At 39.0% G+C, this 15,010-nt stretch overlaps 6 protein-coding genes across 7 annotated transcripts; 2 read left to right on the top strand and 4 right to left on the bottom strand.

Annotated features, from left to right (window-relative positions):
- Positions 1 to 199: 199 nt before the first annotated feature.
- On the top strand, positions 200 to 1,209 carry LOC100123439 (chymotrypsin-1). The gene is made up of 4 exons (XM_001607033.6): positions 200 to 245; positions 330 to 658; positions 731 to 979; positions 1,060 to 1,209. Exons 1-4 carry the CDS (start codon positions 200 to 202, stop codon positions 1,207 to 1,209), a joined length of 774 nt encoding a protein of 257 aa, XP_001607083.1.
- Positions 1,210 to 1,783: 574 nt separating this feature from the next.
- On the top strand, positions 1,784 to 3,075 carry SP135 (serine protease 135). The gene is given in 5 exon segments (NM_001172601.1): positions 1,784 to 1,830; positions 1,897 to 1,950; positions 2,022 to 2,332; positions 2,465 to 2,716; positions 2,798 to 3,075. Coding segments are annotated over 4 exon segments (795 nt in total). The 5' UTR covers positions 1,784 to 1,830; positions 1,897 to 1,904; the 3' UTR covers positions 2,984 to 3,075.
- A 113-nt stretch (positions 3,076 to 3,188) lies between these two features.
- On the bottom strand, positions 3,189 to 4,458 carry LOC100123432 (chymotrypsin-1). The gene is made up of 4 exons (XM_016981273.2): positions 4,372 to 4,458; positions 3,971 to 4,296; positions 3,630 to 3,890; positions 3,189 to 3,542 (listed from the first exon to the last, which is right to left on the bottom strand). The coding sequence occupies exons 1-4, from the start codon at positions 4,415 to 4,417 to the stop codon at positions 3,396 to 3,398; spliced, it is 780 nt and encodes a 259-aa protein (XP_016836762.1). The 5' UTR covers positions 4,418 to 4,458; the 3' UTR covers positions 3,189 to 3,395.
- A 2,150-nt stretch (positions 4,459 to 6,608) lies between these two features.
- On the bottom strand, positions 6,609 to 9,067 carry LOC100678596 (trypsin). Its single transcript, XM_008204932.1, has 5 exons — positions 8,986 to 9,067; positions 8,829 to 8,890; positions 7,147 to 7,449; positions 6,830 to 7,060; positions 6,609 to 6,728 (listed from the first exon to the last, which is right to left on the bottom strand). Exons 1-5 carry the CDS (start codon positions 9,065 to 9,067, stop codon positions 6,609 to 6,611), a joined length of 798 nt encoding a protein of 265 aa, XP_008203154.1.
- On the bottom strand, positions 7,853 to 11,879 carry LOC100123412 (cystathionine gamma-lyase). Of its 2 annotated transcripts, none has more exons than XM_031921929.1 (10): positions 11,586 to 11,879; positions 10,835 to 10,985; positions 10,478 to 10,765; positions 10,278 to 10,412; positions 10,072 to 10,207; positions 9,845 to 9,997; positions 9,593 to 9,758; positions 8,986 to 9,496; positions 8,833 to 8,890; positions 7,853 to 8,778 (listed from the first exon to the last, which is right to left on the bottom strand). In XM_031921929.1, exons 2-8 carry the CDS (start codon positions 10,973 to 10,975, stop codon positions 9,349 to 9,351), a joined length of 1,167 nt encoding a protein of 388 aa, XP_031777789.1. In that variant the 5' UTR covers positions 10,976 to 10,985; positions 11,586 to 11,879; the 3' UTR covers positions 7,853 to 8,778; positions 8,833 to 8,890; positions 8,986 to 9,348. The 2 variants fall into 2 exon arrangements, with proteins under 2 accessions (XP_031777789.1, XP_008202907.1); XM_008204685.3 differs by having other exon boundaries at positions 7,853 to 8,761.
- Positions 11,880 to 12,003: 124 nt separating this feature from the next.
- On the bottom strand, positions 12,004 to 13,248 carry LOC100123406 (chymotrypsin-1). The gene is made up of 4 exons (XM_001606997.6): positions 13,096 to 13,248; positions 12,700 to 13,019; positions 12,372 to 12,626; positions 12,004 to 12,280 (listed from the first exon to the last, which is right to left on the bottom strand). The coding sequence occupies exons 1-4, from the start codon at positions 13,139 to 13,141 to the stop codon at positions 12,134 to 12,136; spliced, it is 768 nt and encodes a 255-aa protein (XP_001607047.2). The 5' UTR covers positions 13,142 to 13,248; the 3' UTR covers positions 12,004 to 12,133.
- Positions 13,249 to 15,010: the final 1,762 nt, after the last annotated feature.

Genomic DNA, 15,010 nt, shown 5'->3' with positions numbered 1-15,010 from the left:
GATCAGTTATGCTGTGTACACAGAAAACTAGAAAAATTCGGAGAAACTTATCTATCGCAAACTCAATTCTGTCATGTGAAAGCTAAACAAATATTGATCAAAGCATTCAACGGCTGTGATAAAACTCGAAATATGGACTTATAAAGTCTCAAGTCTCATAAAGTTTTCAGTATAGTTTACTTTAAGTCACATCGCAAAAATGAAGTGGACAATAGTGACAATCTTCATCTTTTCTTCCCTCGTTGGTAAGTGCATGATCTAATTCATATAAGTATAAAAAACCAATCCAACTATATTTCATCATTACTAAACTCGAAAATCGTCAATAGGAAGCATTAGCTCTCGTCGTCTCAAGCCAAGAATTATCGGAGGATCCAACGCAAAAATCACAGACTTTCCTTACCAAGCGTCGCTTCGACTCGTTGGTTTGTACCACCTCTGTGGTGGTAGCATCATCAGCGAGAAACATATTCTCACGGCAGCTCACTGCGTTGATAATCTCTTCGTAAAGCCTCCGTGGACGTTGGTAAGTGTACACACAGGAACCGATAACTCGAGCAGTCCAGGTCAGGTGCATAAGATCGACTGGATTAAGATTCATCCAGACTGGAAGCAAATACAGGAGTCGTCATACCGTCACGATATTGCTATTATTAAGGTATTTGCTTGTTATTGAATTAAAAGGATAAGAAAGAATTTTGGTCAACCATTGTTTTAATATGCCATGCAGCTACAAGACGAGATTGTCTTTGATGAGAATCAGCAAAAAATTAGTTTACCCAGCAAAGACATCTATAGTGGGATGAAGGTCAATTTGACCGGTTGGGGTCATTACGAACACGACAGTGCCGAATCGGTACTGCTCCAAAAGCTCAAGACGAAGCTCCTTACGAATACAGAATGTCAGCCGGATTACAAAGAGACATTATACGAGGATCAAGTTTGCGCTTTCAGTAGGAGAGGAGCCGGCGCTTGTCATGTGAGTTTTTTATACCATTAAATGTAATTATCGAAAACATATATAAAAACTATAATTTTTGTAAATATGTAAATTTTTAGGGCGACAGTGGCGGGCCGTTGGCTGCTGATGGAAAAGTCGTCGGAATCGTTTCTTGGGTCGTTACGGAAAAGTGCGCTGTTGGTGTACCTGAAGTTTACACCAATGTCTATGCGCATAGGGAGTTCATTGAGTCCGCGATAAGGGGATGAAATTAAAATTAAAAGTATTATAATAAAAACAACTGATTTTGCATCAGTTCAAATCTGTATATACTTTGATATGCTTGTATCAATATTTTAATAAAAAAAGAACGTCTTTGCACAAAGAGCTTGACCTATTAAATTGAAAATTATACAAGCAGTGTTAATCGTAAAATTGCAAGCAGAAACGTATGTGCAAATATAGAGCGTTAACTCACTCGCAACGTTACATCACGGGTTTTTACCTACCTTTCTGACTGCAAACACTTGCTATCACTGTAAGTTTAAGAAAATTCTGCGCCTTGCGAAATTTAAATCTGGCACGCCAGTTCACTCGAAATGTTTCCAAAGGATTATGCACACTTTATCTTTCATTAATCTTAGCAAATTATAACATTTACAGTTTAGGCTTCTGCTATTTGCACAATCGTTCTTATCCTACGGTAACATTTTCTTTTATTTGCTAACAAACAAAAATGTAAAAAGAAAAAATTTCAACACATTTCCCATGGTCTCTCTGTTATCTATCAGGTATAAAATGCACCATCTCGCTGCATTTCTTACTCTTTCCTTCTCAATTTCGCACACTTGAAACAGGACCTACAAGCTTACCAAGAACGCGCTCATAGGGTATGTGAAAGACTAATTTTTTGATAAAATTTCGTAAATAAATTCTATTATTTTATTTTATTTCAGCCTCCAGGATGATCACGAAACTTCTCCCACTCATCTGCCTAATATTCCTGATCTGTAAGTAGAAGACTATGTACATACATCAAATTCAATTTTGTAAACCATACTTATCTCAAATAAAATTTCAGCCATAGAATCAATGGAATGCCGACGCATAGTGGGCGGCAGCGATGGCAGAATAGACCAGTTTCCATACCAAGTGTCGATCCGTCATTACAACGAGAGCCACTGCGGCGCAGCGATAATCGACGAATGGCACATTCTCACCGCGGCTCACTGTGTTGGCAGTGTACTCGTTCCACCCTTCGAAGGAGTCACTGTGCATACCGGTACCGATAGTATTTTAGAGGAAGGACACGTGCACCGGATTGCCAGAGTTGACGCTCATCCTGGATACGACAACTCGCCTGGGCAGAATAACGACATCGCTGTCATCACGGTATATTAAAAAATTCATGTGCTATCAATTTATGTAACTAATATATTGAGGTGTTTGTACGCGCGGTCTATCTGACATTTAAGCGAAAAAGATCACTTGAGATTTCACTCGATTTACGATAAAAATTCGTAGCTGGAAAATCCGATAATCTTCGACGCCAACCAGCAAAAGATCCGGTTACCAACGGAAGACATTCAGGGCGGCGAAGTAGCTGTGGTCACCGGTTGGGGCTACACTTCTGCTGACAACTGGACGATTCCGGTGCAGTTGCAAAAGGCCCAGATGCGGCTGCTACCAAGTTTCGAATGTCACAAGCGTTTGCTCAGTCCCATAACAGATAAGCAAGTCTGTGCGCTTCAGAGAGAGGGAGTTGGTTCTTGCATGGTAACGACATTATGAGACGTTTTACGTTTGGAATTTTTAAGGAATCGGGGGATTAGAAGAATCTTGTATTGAATTTTGTAGGGTGATAGCGGTGGACCTTTGGCAGCCAACGGTGTGCTCGTTGGGATCACCTCGTGGGGTATACCCTGTGGTCTGGGCTATCCCGACGTGTATACCAAAGTCTACGCGTACAAGGAATTCATCGAGTCGGTTTTAGAAGCTACTGATGTCAATCCAATCATAGACGTAAATCTGTCTCGTCATTGATACACTTCACAAGTTTAGTTGTTTCGTGGAAATACAAAATTGAAGAAAAATATTATAATATGCTTAAAATTGTATAAGAGTTTGTGTTTTTGACATAAATATATCTATTTATTGTATTTATAGTACCAGTTTATTTCTCGATACTTGTAAAGCGAAAAATATGTTAAGTAAATTATTAGGACGCAGTGACTCAGAATAAAAGACGTATCGTCGCTCATGACGAAGTCTATAAGTTTCCGTCAGTTATATAAGTAATGAGATGTATAGACACGTAATATTTTTCATTTAAAAGGGTGTTTATTTACACATTATCCGTTCATACCAATAAAACATATAGCTTATCGGTATTTAACAAACATAACATTAACAAATAAATACAACAATTTGCTATCTAACGTTTGAGTGAATCGGCTTATTCCTTGTCGATGATGTTTTTGATCCAGTCCTTGAAGGCGTAGACCTTGGTGTAGACGTCAGGGAAACCCTTGCCGCATGGGACGACCCAGGAAGCGATACCGATCACTTCGTTGTCGGCAGCCAAGGGACCACCACTGTCACCCTGTAAAGCGCGATGAAGACCAATATTATTGCCGATTTCACCCAGTATTCTAAATTTCGTACTCGATTCGAGAAGCCGAATACTTACAGAGCAGACACCGACTCCCTTCTTCTGCGCCTGGATGGCGCAGACCTGCGTCGAGTAGAGAGTCTGAGGGTACAGGAACTGCTCGCACTGGCTGCTGGGAATGAGTTTCATCGAGGCTTTCTGCAGAGTAGCGGCGACGATTTCGGATGGGTATTTCTTGATTCCCCAACCACTCACCATCACCTTGTCACCAAGACTGACGTCCTTAGTGGGCAGGTTGATTTTTTTCTGCTTAGCATCGAACTTGATCGGCGCGGCGAGCTGTATGGAGACGGATCGGTTGTGTTATATTAACGATTTTGGCGGGAAATTCGAATTTCGTACGCAACCGATTTCCTTACCGTGATGACGGCGACGTCGTTCTTGTAGGACGACTCGTCGGTTCCGAGGTAGCCCTCGTGAATGTGAGTGCTCTTGATCTTGTGGCTCTTTCCGCTCGATCCGGATGAGGTGGTGGTACCGGTGACAACGGAGAACCTATTCTTAAGCAGCGGCGTTATGATACCGTCGACGCAGTGAGCCGCAGTGAGGATGTGCCTCTCGCTTATGATCGAACCACCGCAGAAGTGACCTTTGCCCCTTAGTCTCAGGGATACCTGGTAAGGGAACTCGGTAATGTCGGCGTTCTCGCCACCGACGATCTTTTCCGCCGGAGCCGCGAAGGCACCTTTTGTAAAAAAGAGAGATCGATATCATTTATCGAGTTTTATTGTAGTTGATATGGAATATAGTAGACACTGACCGACGAAAAGGGCGAGACACACACAGGCCACAACACCGAACTTCATCTTGAGCTGAATACTGAAGAAATCGACGAGAATGAACTCCCATCAACATCGCTCGCTTATATATGATTTTTTCGTAAATTTTATGCAAGTTTCTTATCGATCGTTGGGCGAAGATCCGAAATAATGCATATCAATAACGTAACGTGTATACGGATGAAAATTATGATAATCTACGCGATGTTTACCGAGTCGCATTATGCGGTAATTTCGAGACATTATCAATAGGTGATACTCATTATTTTACTTTCAAGCATACGTCAATCGTCATTCATGTTATCGTTATTAATTTTTCATACTGTGACGATCGTCGTACACAAAATTATGAATTTGGCGATTTTTTTTTCTTGTAACCATATGTGGTATTTTGTGATCGTTACATGCACGTCGTGTTTGGAGAAATCTGTCTTGATATCGTGCCATAGTTAAGGCACTTCTACGACTTCTTCCAGTCAAGTTACATTGATATATTCGTCAAAAATTCCATCGAAGGGTCATCTGCATATTGCGATAACTAAGGTGTTGATTTTAGTTACTACTACAAGATCACAGAAGAGACATTCAGAACAGTGGATACAGGATCAATGAGCGGAAAACACAATTTGTATACCAACATCAGTATTTTATATATCTAGTTTTATTATATAGCCATTAATAAACAAAAACTACATAGCAGGCACCATTGCAAAAAAAATCATCTACGTCGGCTGCTGGTGTTTACCACGGCAAATACAAGTGCGTTCGTCATGGCATTCTGTATCAACTAGAAAACAGTCGAAGCGCTTCAGGCGCGCTGTGCACACATCGTTGCACTGATCCTTGTTCTTGCACTCGAAATCGGTATTATATACCACTGAAACAAAAAAATCGTAATATCGTAAGTTAAGAAATCCAACAAAATGTTACAAAATGTATATGGTTCGTTAGGCGTTCCCTTATGTCTCGTATATTACCCTAAATTATTTCAGTGTAAACTTACCAACGTTGCACTCGTTAGCCGCACAAAGAGTTGCAATCGTTAATACGGCCAAAAGAACGAGGAGCAGTTTCTTGTTCATTTTTAATAACAGTTATTATATACCTATTACTTTCGAAGCAATGTTGTAAAATGATTCTGTGTCTCTGACGAGCGGATATTTTAAGCGCAGTTTATATAGGCATCAGAAAGGCCGTGTACTTATACATATACGTTGGTGCAGAGGTTACAGGGTGATATGGAAACGTTTTATTACAAAAAAAATTGCATCGGCCCGAGGAATCCTGGTACAAGCATATATACGATTTATCAAAGCATAGTAGTTGTTCACGCTTACCCTCGGAATTAGTTCAGGAGGTATATATATATAATGTTTACGAAAGTACCTCACTCCCTCCCTACACTTCGTTTGATACGACAAGAAAATACCGGGATTCCCCAGAGTGATACGATTCCTTTCAACGAGTTATCATATCGCTTATTGTAACATTTTTACGAGCCGTATTCGCGTATCTCGTGCATATAACAATCGCTCGATGCAGACCTAGAACCATTTCGCGAATATTGCTTCAAAAATAAAGTATCATATTTATTACATAAAAATGAACACTAAAATTTTCCTGCTTCTCCTGCTTTCGATCGGTTTCATGAGTTCGACCGTCTCTGCGGCCAAAGAGTGTTCGTTACGTAAGTATTTTATGATCGGAATGAAATCGTTGAAAGACTTATTATTTGAAAAATCGTTGATAAAACGGATTTTTACGATACTTCAATTTTTTTTACTCTAGACATCCCCTTCACGTGTCGGGTAAAGGAACAGTGCACTGAGCCTTGCAAAGTGCGCCTCAGTTACGTATACCCGGGATGTTTACTGGACCAGCCAGAGTGTAGGGGCAGCGTTTGCGTTTGCCATGGTAAATACAGTTAGTAGTGCCTATACACTATAAGAATTTTTGTCAGAAACCTGTACGCTTAATAAAGCCTTGTAATATTGAATTTTCAATTAGTTTATTATATCGACTCCATTATACCGACTGTCTCGACTAGGAATAATATTAATTGCATCTCATTCACACAGGATTTTTTTGTCAAATTATTCATAAACGATGTAAGTTTGGATACAAAAGTGTTTATTAGAGGATCTACGTTACACGGTTGCGTATAAGAAATAAATAAATATCAACTTGGTCTATTAATTCTAATGCTGAGTCAGTCGGCTTATTCCTCGTCGATGATGTTTTTGATCCAGTCCTTGAAGGCGTAGACCTTGGTGCAGACGTCGGGGACGCCTTTGCCGATCACTTCGTTGTTGGAGGCCAAGGGACCACCACTGTCACCCTGAATCACAAATCGAATCGGAAAGTATTGAGTGTATGGTTTTTAAAAAAGTACAGTAATAAAAGCGGGTAAGAAAGTCACTTACGGAGCAGATGCCGAACGTTCTTCCTCTGGAAGGCGCAGACTTGAGTCTTGTACAGAGGCGTCAAGAGGAACATGGAGCACAGGTTGCTGGGAACGACCTTCATGTCGGCCCTTTTCAACGTGGCTGCGGCAATTTTCGACGGGAATTTCTCGATACCCCAGCCTGAAACTACAGCCTTGTCCTCGAGACTGCTGTCCTTGCTGGGAAGGTCGATCTTCTTCTGGTTCTCGTCGATCGGCTCCTTGAGCTGTAACGCGGGTAATAGAAGGCGTTTTAAAAAATCTCGCATATATCATAATATTTGGCGGGAAATTTGAATTTATTCGCGCTTACCGTGATTATGGCGATGTCGTTCTTGAAGGCCGACTTCTGCGTACCAAGGAAGCCCTCGTGAACGTGGGTGGTCTCGATCGTGTGGACATGGCCGTTATTGCCAGAGGAGGTGGTGCTGCCGGTCACGACGGTGAACTCGGTATAGGGGGCCTCCATGATGTCCTTGACGCAGTGAGCCGCGGTGAGGATGTGCCTGTTGCTGATGATCGATCCTCCGCAGAAGTGACACCTGGTACGGGAATTCGCTGATGTTGGTGCCATCCTTGCCACCGACGATCTTTTCCGCCGGGCCCGCCAAGGCACCTGTGGCAAAAATCAAAAAATTATTTTATCATGATTTTGGATTTTACAGAATTTGTTCAAATTGGTATAATTTGCTTATTATAGATAAAATGACTTGCCTACGAATAGGTCGAAACACGCGAGACTCGCAACGACAAAACTCGTCTTGCTTAGTGAGAGGTAATATATGAGAGCTTTTATATTGTTCGACTCGCAAATTTTATGCGAGAGATTATGGAAGTAGACTACGATGATTATTTGATTAACATTTGCATGATATCCATAGCGACGTTTTATTTGCGAAAATGTAAATATTATGTAGTCATCGCAAATTTAATGTATATTCCAACAATAGTGTTGGATTTGCCAATTTTGCACGTTATGCGTGAGTTTTTTGCATAAATAAACAAGTCTAGAAACTTCCTTAAGTAATAATTTATATTTGATATTGATAATTGAATTGACTAATGAGCAGATCGTTTTTACATTTTATATTTGTATATTAATATAAAAAAGTATTCAATTATTATTTGTTATAATGACACTTATAATATTATTATTGCTTCTTTTAATATGACACATTCACTAGCCGATACCGCCTGATAATTCATAATGCCATTTTTTTCACATAGAATATCACATACGTATACTATAAATTTTATTTGATAAATATCATGTAATTTTCAATGACATGGAAAATATAAGGAATAGGATGAAGTCCATGATATGCATTTGCAAATTCATTGATAAATGTAGGTCTGTCGGAAAGTTTCTAATCTCACGATGAGTGGAATTATCCGGTCTTGTTCCGACAATCTTCGATCAGTTAGATCATTCTACCGTAAATCTGTTTACGTGCATACATAAATATTTAATAAAGAGCTTGAAGAATAAGTTAAAGTTGCCTATAGAAACGCAAATTTCTGTCTCAAATTTTTACTATTATTGCATAGAAGAGCAAAACTTTGCAACTTAAATTTTGAATATCAAATTTTTTACCTACAACTATATAAAATAATCAATTATGCACGTTGGTCATCTTCAATCAATTTCTATGAATTTAAAATTAGATACATATTACACACAATAAAATATCAATTCATGATATATGATTCATATAATTATCAAACGTATCTTTGTTTAATTCGATTGGATAGTATTGTTCGATTTAGTTGGAATTCCTCTGGTATTGGATGGTGTTTCGTTAGATTTTTCGGTACAGTTGCAAGGGGTGTTGTTCTCGCATATGCATTTTCGCACATATTCCGAGCATTCACATGGTTCTTGGCCTCTACAGATGCATGATCGATTTGAATTGAACGAATAAGAGCTTCTGATAAAAAAAGCATACTAATATTACTCGATCATATTGTATAATTAAAGGCATATGCATATAATACTGACCTCGTGATGATACGAGTTTGATTAGATGGATTGTTGGATTCTTTTGTTACAACAGTTTCTAGAACAACACATAAAAATTTGAATCGATTGTTTGAATTTAGTCTAAACCTTTTAAAATGTCTGGCGTTCGAATCATGTGTGTTACGAGCTTACCATTAGCCCAAACCTCTTCACTATTAACCACAAATGTAAGAAATAAGATAAAGTATTTTGCAAAAAGTGTAACTTTCTTCATTTTGTCGCCGTAAAATGTCGCTTCTTTAGATTCTTGTGTATACTAAATATTTTGCTTTAAAAACTCTTCTATATTGTGAAAAATTCGTGATGGATGTAATATTTTATTACTGCTTAGTCAGCGATTTTCAATGTCTTTCCGATCATAAAAAACTGCATATTTATTTCCACAGGACTAACATACGTTCATAAATTATTTTTAGCAATGCATGCAAGCGAACATATCAATAAATTAGTTGTAAATGAAAAAAGTTTATTAAAGTTTATTAAAAATTTGCGCGATCAAGACATAGCAGCATCCAAAGCTCGACCTAAATCTTCAATGAGATCTTCAGTTGTCTCGATTCCACATGACAATCGAATCAAATCATCAGTAATTCCAAGTTTTTCTCGCTCATCTTCTGATATCGACGCGTGTGTCATTACAGATCTGAAAATGGGATATTTATATTATATTCAACGTCTATATCTGATTGGCAATTCACATATTGCAGAGAATTTGGCGTTGAAAAAATTTGTTACTCACGGTAACTCTGCCAATGACTCATAGCCACCAAGTGACTCAGCCAGTAAAAATAGTTTCAATGCTTTGAAAAATTTCAACGAATTTCCTTTGTGGTAAAAAGAGAGCATCCCACTGTGGCCTGTCATCTGCTTTTTGGCCAACTCGTGTTGTGGATGTGATGGCAAGACTTGAATAAAAGTCGACATACCAATAATTATACATATATACATAACTAATTTACTTAATGATAGAATTTCGAGATTTGATACTCACACGGATGCATCACCTTCGTTACCGCTGGGTGAGTTTCCAAAAACATGGCAACGACCAGTCCATTTTTCGAATGTTGCTTCATCCTCAACTCCAGAGTCTTGAGACTTCGATGCAGCAATGCGCAATCGTATGGAGATGGAATGATACCCATGGCTGGAAAAGTAAGAATAAATTAGAAATTGCGTTTTTTACGCGAGAATCTTAATTAACTGATTGACAAAATTCACCTTTCTGCGCGAATGCCAATTTTTCCGCGATGTCCTTTCTCTTGGTGATCGCTGCGCCCATCGTGATGTCGGAATGGCCATTCATGTACTTTGTCAGAGAATACATGGCGATGTCTGCGCCCAGCTCTAATGGTTTCTGTAAAAAAAAAAACGGATACTTATAAACATATAATGGCTAAATTCACGAAATCGAATCTTGTGCTTACCTGAAAATAGCAGGTTGCGAAGGTGTTGTCGACTACGATGTATATGTCAGACCTGATCTTTCTGATTTCTTCGGATATGGTCTCTATGTCAGCCAATTGCATCAGAGGATTAGTGGGGCTTTCCAACCAAACCATCTGCAAACATCGATGTGTATAGGTATTACAAAGAACATTTTTATGACTCTCCGAAGCAAGCTTACCTTGGTGTTCGCTTTGATGGCCTTGACAAAGCTCTCGGTATCTTCGGGACTGACAAAGCTGACCTGGATGTTTTGCCTGGAAGCGACTTGCTTGAAGAAACGGTTGGTGCCCCCGTAAATGTCATCACCGGAGACAACGTGATCTCCTGTCTGGAGTAGCGACATTAAGGCTGTCAACGCACCGAGTCCCGACGAAAAAACTTTCGCGTCAGTTCCGTTCTCCAGAGCTGCCAGACAGACTTGCAAAGCGTCCCTAGTTGGATTACCGCTTCTGCTGTAGTAGTATCCCTGATCAACAATTTACACTCTTACTTGTACTATTTTCATTCGAGTGTTTACGATTTCTTCGTGTTTTACCTGATGCTGGCCCGGCGCGTCGTGTCGGAATGTCGTTGACATCACCAGTGGAGGTACGACCGGACTATGTGTCCATTGCTGAGGATCCAGTCCTGCGTGAATGGCTTTGGTCGCGAAACCGCCTTTGATTTCTTCAGACATATTCTGAGCTCTAAATTAATTACACGATATTAATATTAGAAGTTGGATTATACACATATAGGATCTCCAGAAGCCTCGCATGTATAATAAAGTCTTTTATTGAATTAGCTGATCTACTCAAGATTTTATCTTCGTCATAAAAATGATCGAGCTTCTAATTCTCTTCAAAATCATATACTTATATATTATTTTTTTAAATATTGTAAACTGCATGTGTCACAGCTGTATAGTAGACACTTTTTCGATTCCAATAAGCTTATAATATTATTAAACACAATTTTTTTAATTGATATACTTTTATTTCAGTCATATTTATTTTTTTCAAATTCGTTTGCACCTGCTTATTATAAAGTTAAGACACGTCTCTGATAACATTTATCGGCAGAAGACGAAAAATTATGATAAGCAGACCACTTACATATTATTGCAGCTTTTTTTGCAATTAGGGTTGAATGAAGATAAGACACGTGTAGTAAATACAAATGATGTCGATTTCAGTCATTTAATAAATTATATGTGTTAATTTAGAATTTTAAAAAAACTTTTCTTAGCGCAGTAAACTGAATGTCGCGTACGATAATATTTTATACCGTAAATAATGCCTTTATACCTGAAAGTTAGGGAATACAAGCTACAATGAACAGCAGCGATGTTGTCCGGTGCGATGATTAACGACAACTGACAGTATATCTTCTATACGTGTAAACGCACACTCAAACAGTCCTTCTATTCACACCGACTCTAAATGCAATAAAAGTCACTTGGGATTATTGGCGCCCATCAAGATTCCTCTTGTTAGTCTCGTTCGATACAAGATTTATCTCCAAATATAAGAATATAGATCGAATTTAGCACAAGCGTGCAATATAGAAACTTTGCGTTTCAAGCCGGCATCTCGGAGTAACTCGATCGGGTCTAAACGTTTGTATACGGATATTTATAGATTGGACGACTGCCATAGCTAGTCTTATCTAAGTTATATCTGTGAACATTGTGCATACCCGTATAATAAATAATACAAAAGCATATAATAATCAACACTTTCGTTATTATTCCAACAATCAACAAAAAAATCAACGGATAACAATTATAACACTATTGGTCAAACAGAGCAATTTGGAATAAATAAATAAATATTCAAATCCATTCTCTCTCAATTTAGTCTCTATCGAGGATAGTCTGGATCCAGCTCTTGTAGGCGTAGACCTTGGTGTAAACGTCGGGGTAGCCTTCTCCGCAGGGAACTACCCAAGAGGCGATACCGACGACCTGTTTGTTGACGGCCAGTGGGCCACCGCTGTCACCCTGTACAACGAGAAAAAAAAGAGAGAATCAAGTCTCATATCTCGCGTTTTAGTTGAAATTGTTCAAACACAGAATAATTGAGCAAACTCACGGAGCAAGCGCCGACTCCCTTCCTCTGCAGGGCGCAGACCTGCTCGCCGTGGAGTCTGAGCGGGTACATCCTCGTGGTGCACCGGCTGCTCGGGATGATGCTCATGGCGGCCTTCTGGAGAACCGGCGAGACGTAGTTGGACGGGTACTTCTTGATACCCCAACCGGTGATGACGGCGCTCTCGCCCGAGATAACGTCCCTGGTCGGCAGGTCGATCTTCTTCTGGACCGCGTCGAACTTGACGGGACTGGTCAGCTGAAATTCGATTTTCATGCGTAATTCGATGTTTAATAAAAAGTCGACGATCGAGTGCCAAATAAACACTCACCGTGAGGATGGCGATGTCGTTGTGGTAGGAGGAGGCCTCGGTACCGCTGTATCCAGGGTGAACGTCGGCGCGCTTGACGCGATGACTCTTGCCGGTGTAGCCGGAGGACGAGCTGGTACCGGTGAAGACGCTGATGTCGCTGAAGGGCGACGCCATGATACCGCGGACGCAGTGGGCGGCCGTCATGATGTGCTTCTCGCTGATGATGGAACCGCCGCAGAAGTGCTTACCGGACTTGCGCAACGACACCTGGTAAGGGTAGTCGTTGATGTTGGCGTTCTCCCCGCCGACGATCTTCTCGGCCGGTGCGGCGAAGGCACCTGCGATATAAGAATTATTTGGTAAATTCGAAACTTTTTAACGTTTCTTTGAAATTTTATCTGCTTGTCAACTCACCGACTAGAAGAGCTACCAGTAGACAGCTGACTCCGGCGAATCTCATCTCGTGTGCGTTATGGTCCCACTGGGTCCTGAGAAGCGACGATGAATGAATGAAGTGCCGTCGAGCACCGGCTACTTTTATACGGGCTGATCGATCCTTGATATTGCTTTACGCGAGACTTCATTGATTGCTCGGCTTGGCTACACTTTATGCTCAATGCATAATATGCATAGAGAGCGATTGCAAACGTCATGTTTATTATGCTAAGGTCGAGGAACTACGGGGCCGTGTATCCTCGAATTAAGTAGATAATGTTCGCTTTTGCTCACTGATGCGCGCGTCGATTTTACCAACAAAAGCGAGGCACTTATGATAATGTGGTTCCGTGAAATTTTGCTTTTGATATTGCAGTTTACATTATGCCTATATACGTCAATCATCGACGCGTCAAGTTTGGGTTGACGTGCGTCGATCCGATCGATCGGCGGAAATTTTAATCGCCTGTCCATTCGCTTGGATACATAACTTTTTTTAATTTTCCCAAGAGGAAATAATCTCATTCTCATAATTGTTAATAAAACTTATTAGCTTTTATTAGCTTTTATTAGATTTTAATAACAATTTATAAGGTGTGGAATTTAGACTCTAAAAATCGTTTATAACACTTATTAATGTTTGAAAGATTTGATTATATATTTTTTAATTCTACAAATGTTTTTAAGCTTTTATTAAGTTTTAATAGTTTTTTGAGCGTGTTAGTAGAGTTTAGTAGCTTTTATTAGTAATATCTTTGTGTGTTTGTAAAAACATTAAAACCAAGCAATTAAAGAATTTTTTTAAGATGTTAGGAGACAAAACTAGAAATAATTCATAAAATTTTATAGTAGATATTAGCTTTTTGAAAAATTTATTAAAATATCATAAGACTTATTAAAACCTATAAATCTAAATTATTAGTTATTAGCTTTTTTGAAGGTCAGGCATTTATTTATTTTTGTGCCACAATATATCGAAAATTTAATAAAAGCTAATAAAATTTATAAAATATTACTAACCATGGTTAGAGTCCAAAATCTACATATTATAAATTGATCATAAAACTCATTAGCTTTTGGCTTTAGCTTAAATTATCTATATAATATGGCACCGTTTGGCGCAGTTTTGGCACAGCTCCGGTGCAGTTTTGGCCCAGTTTGGCATAATCAGTTTGATATAATCAGTTTTACTATAATTATTTACTCAATTTTCGTGCATTATGGCACAGTTTGGCACAGTTTAGCATGATTTCGGCACAGTTTGGCACAGTTTGATACAAATCAACACATTTAAGTATTCGATATAAAATTTTGTTTAAATAAAATTATTGGAAAATAAAAATTTTGGAGCTCACAACCAGAGTTTTGGTGTTATCATCCGGATGGTAACACCTATTTAGGCCCTCCTTATGTGAATTTTATGAATTTTAATAATTCTAAACAACTTCCCTAGTTAAAAAAAAAACATCTGTGCCAAACTATTCCAATATTGTGTTAATCTGTGCCAATATTATGCCAACCTGTACCAATAACTGTACCGGACATTGCGATAAAATTTGCACAAATTTTATTAATTTTCAGTATGACAAACTGTCCCAATCTGTGCCATAAGTGTGTCAAATGTCCAAAATGTTCATGTTTTGACACAGTTATGCCACAATTTTGACATATATTGGCACAGTTTTTGGCACAGTTTGGCACATAATTTTTTTCCACTGGGGTCATATACGTATATTTCTTTGAAAACTCAACAATCTTGTTCTGATCGATGCATATAATTATGCGCAAACTTTGCATGTGTGCATATATAACGGTGCTGTTATTGATGAAATTTGTAAGAAAAGAGCTTTTTTCTTACATTTCATTCGTTCTGAACTGAAGCGCGTACGTCATT

This window comes from Nasonia vitripennis, chromosome 1 (genome assembly GCF_009193385.2).
Source record: "Nasonia vitripennis strain AsymCx chromosome 1, Nvit_psr_1.1, whole genome shotgun sequence".
Classification (NCBI taxonomy): Eukaryota; Metazoa; Arthropoda; class Insecta; order Hymenoptera; family Pteromalidae; genus Nasonia; species Nasonia vitripennis.
Note: the sequence above shows the minus strand (reverse complement) of the source record. Positions and strands in the feature narration are given on the sequence as shown.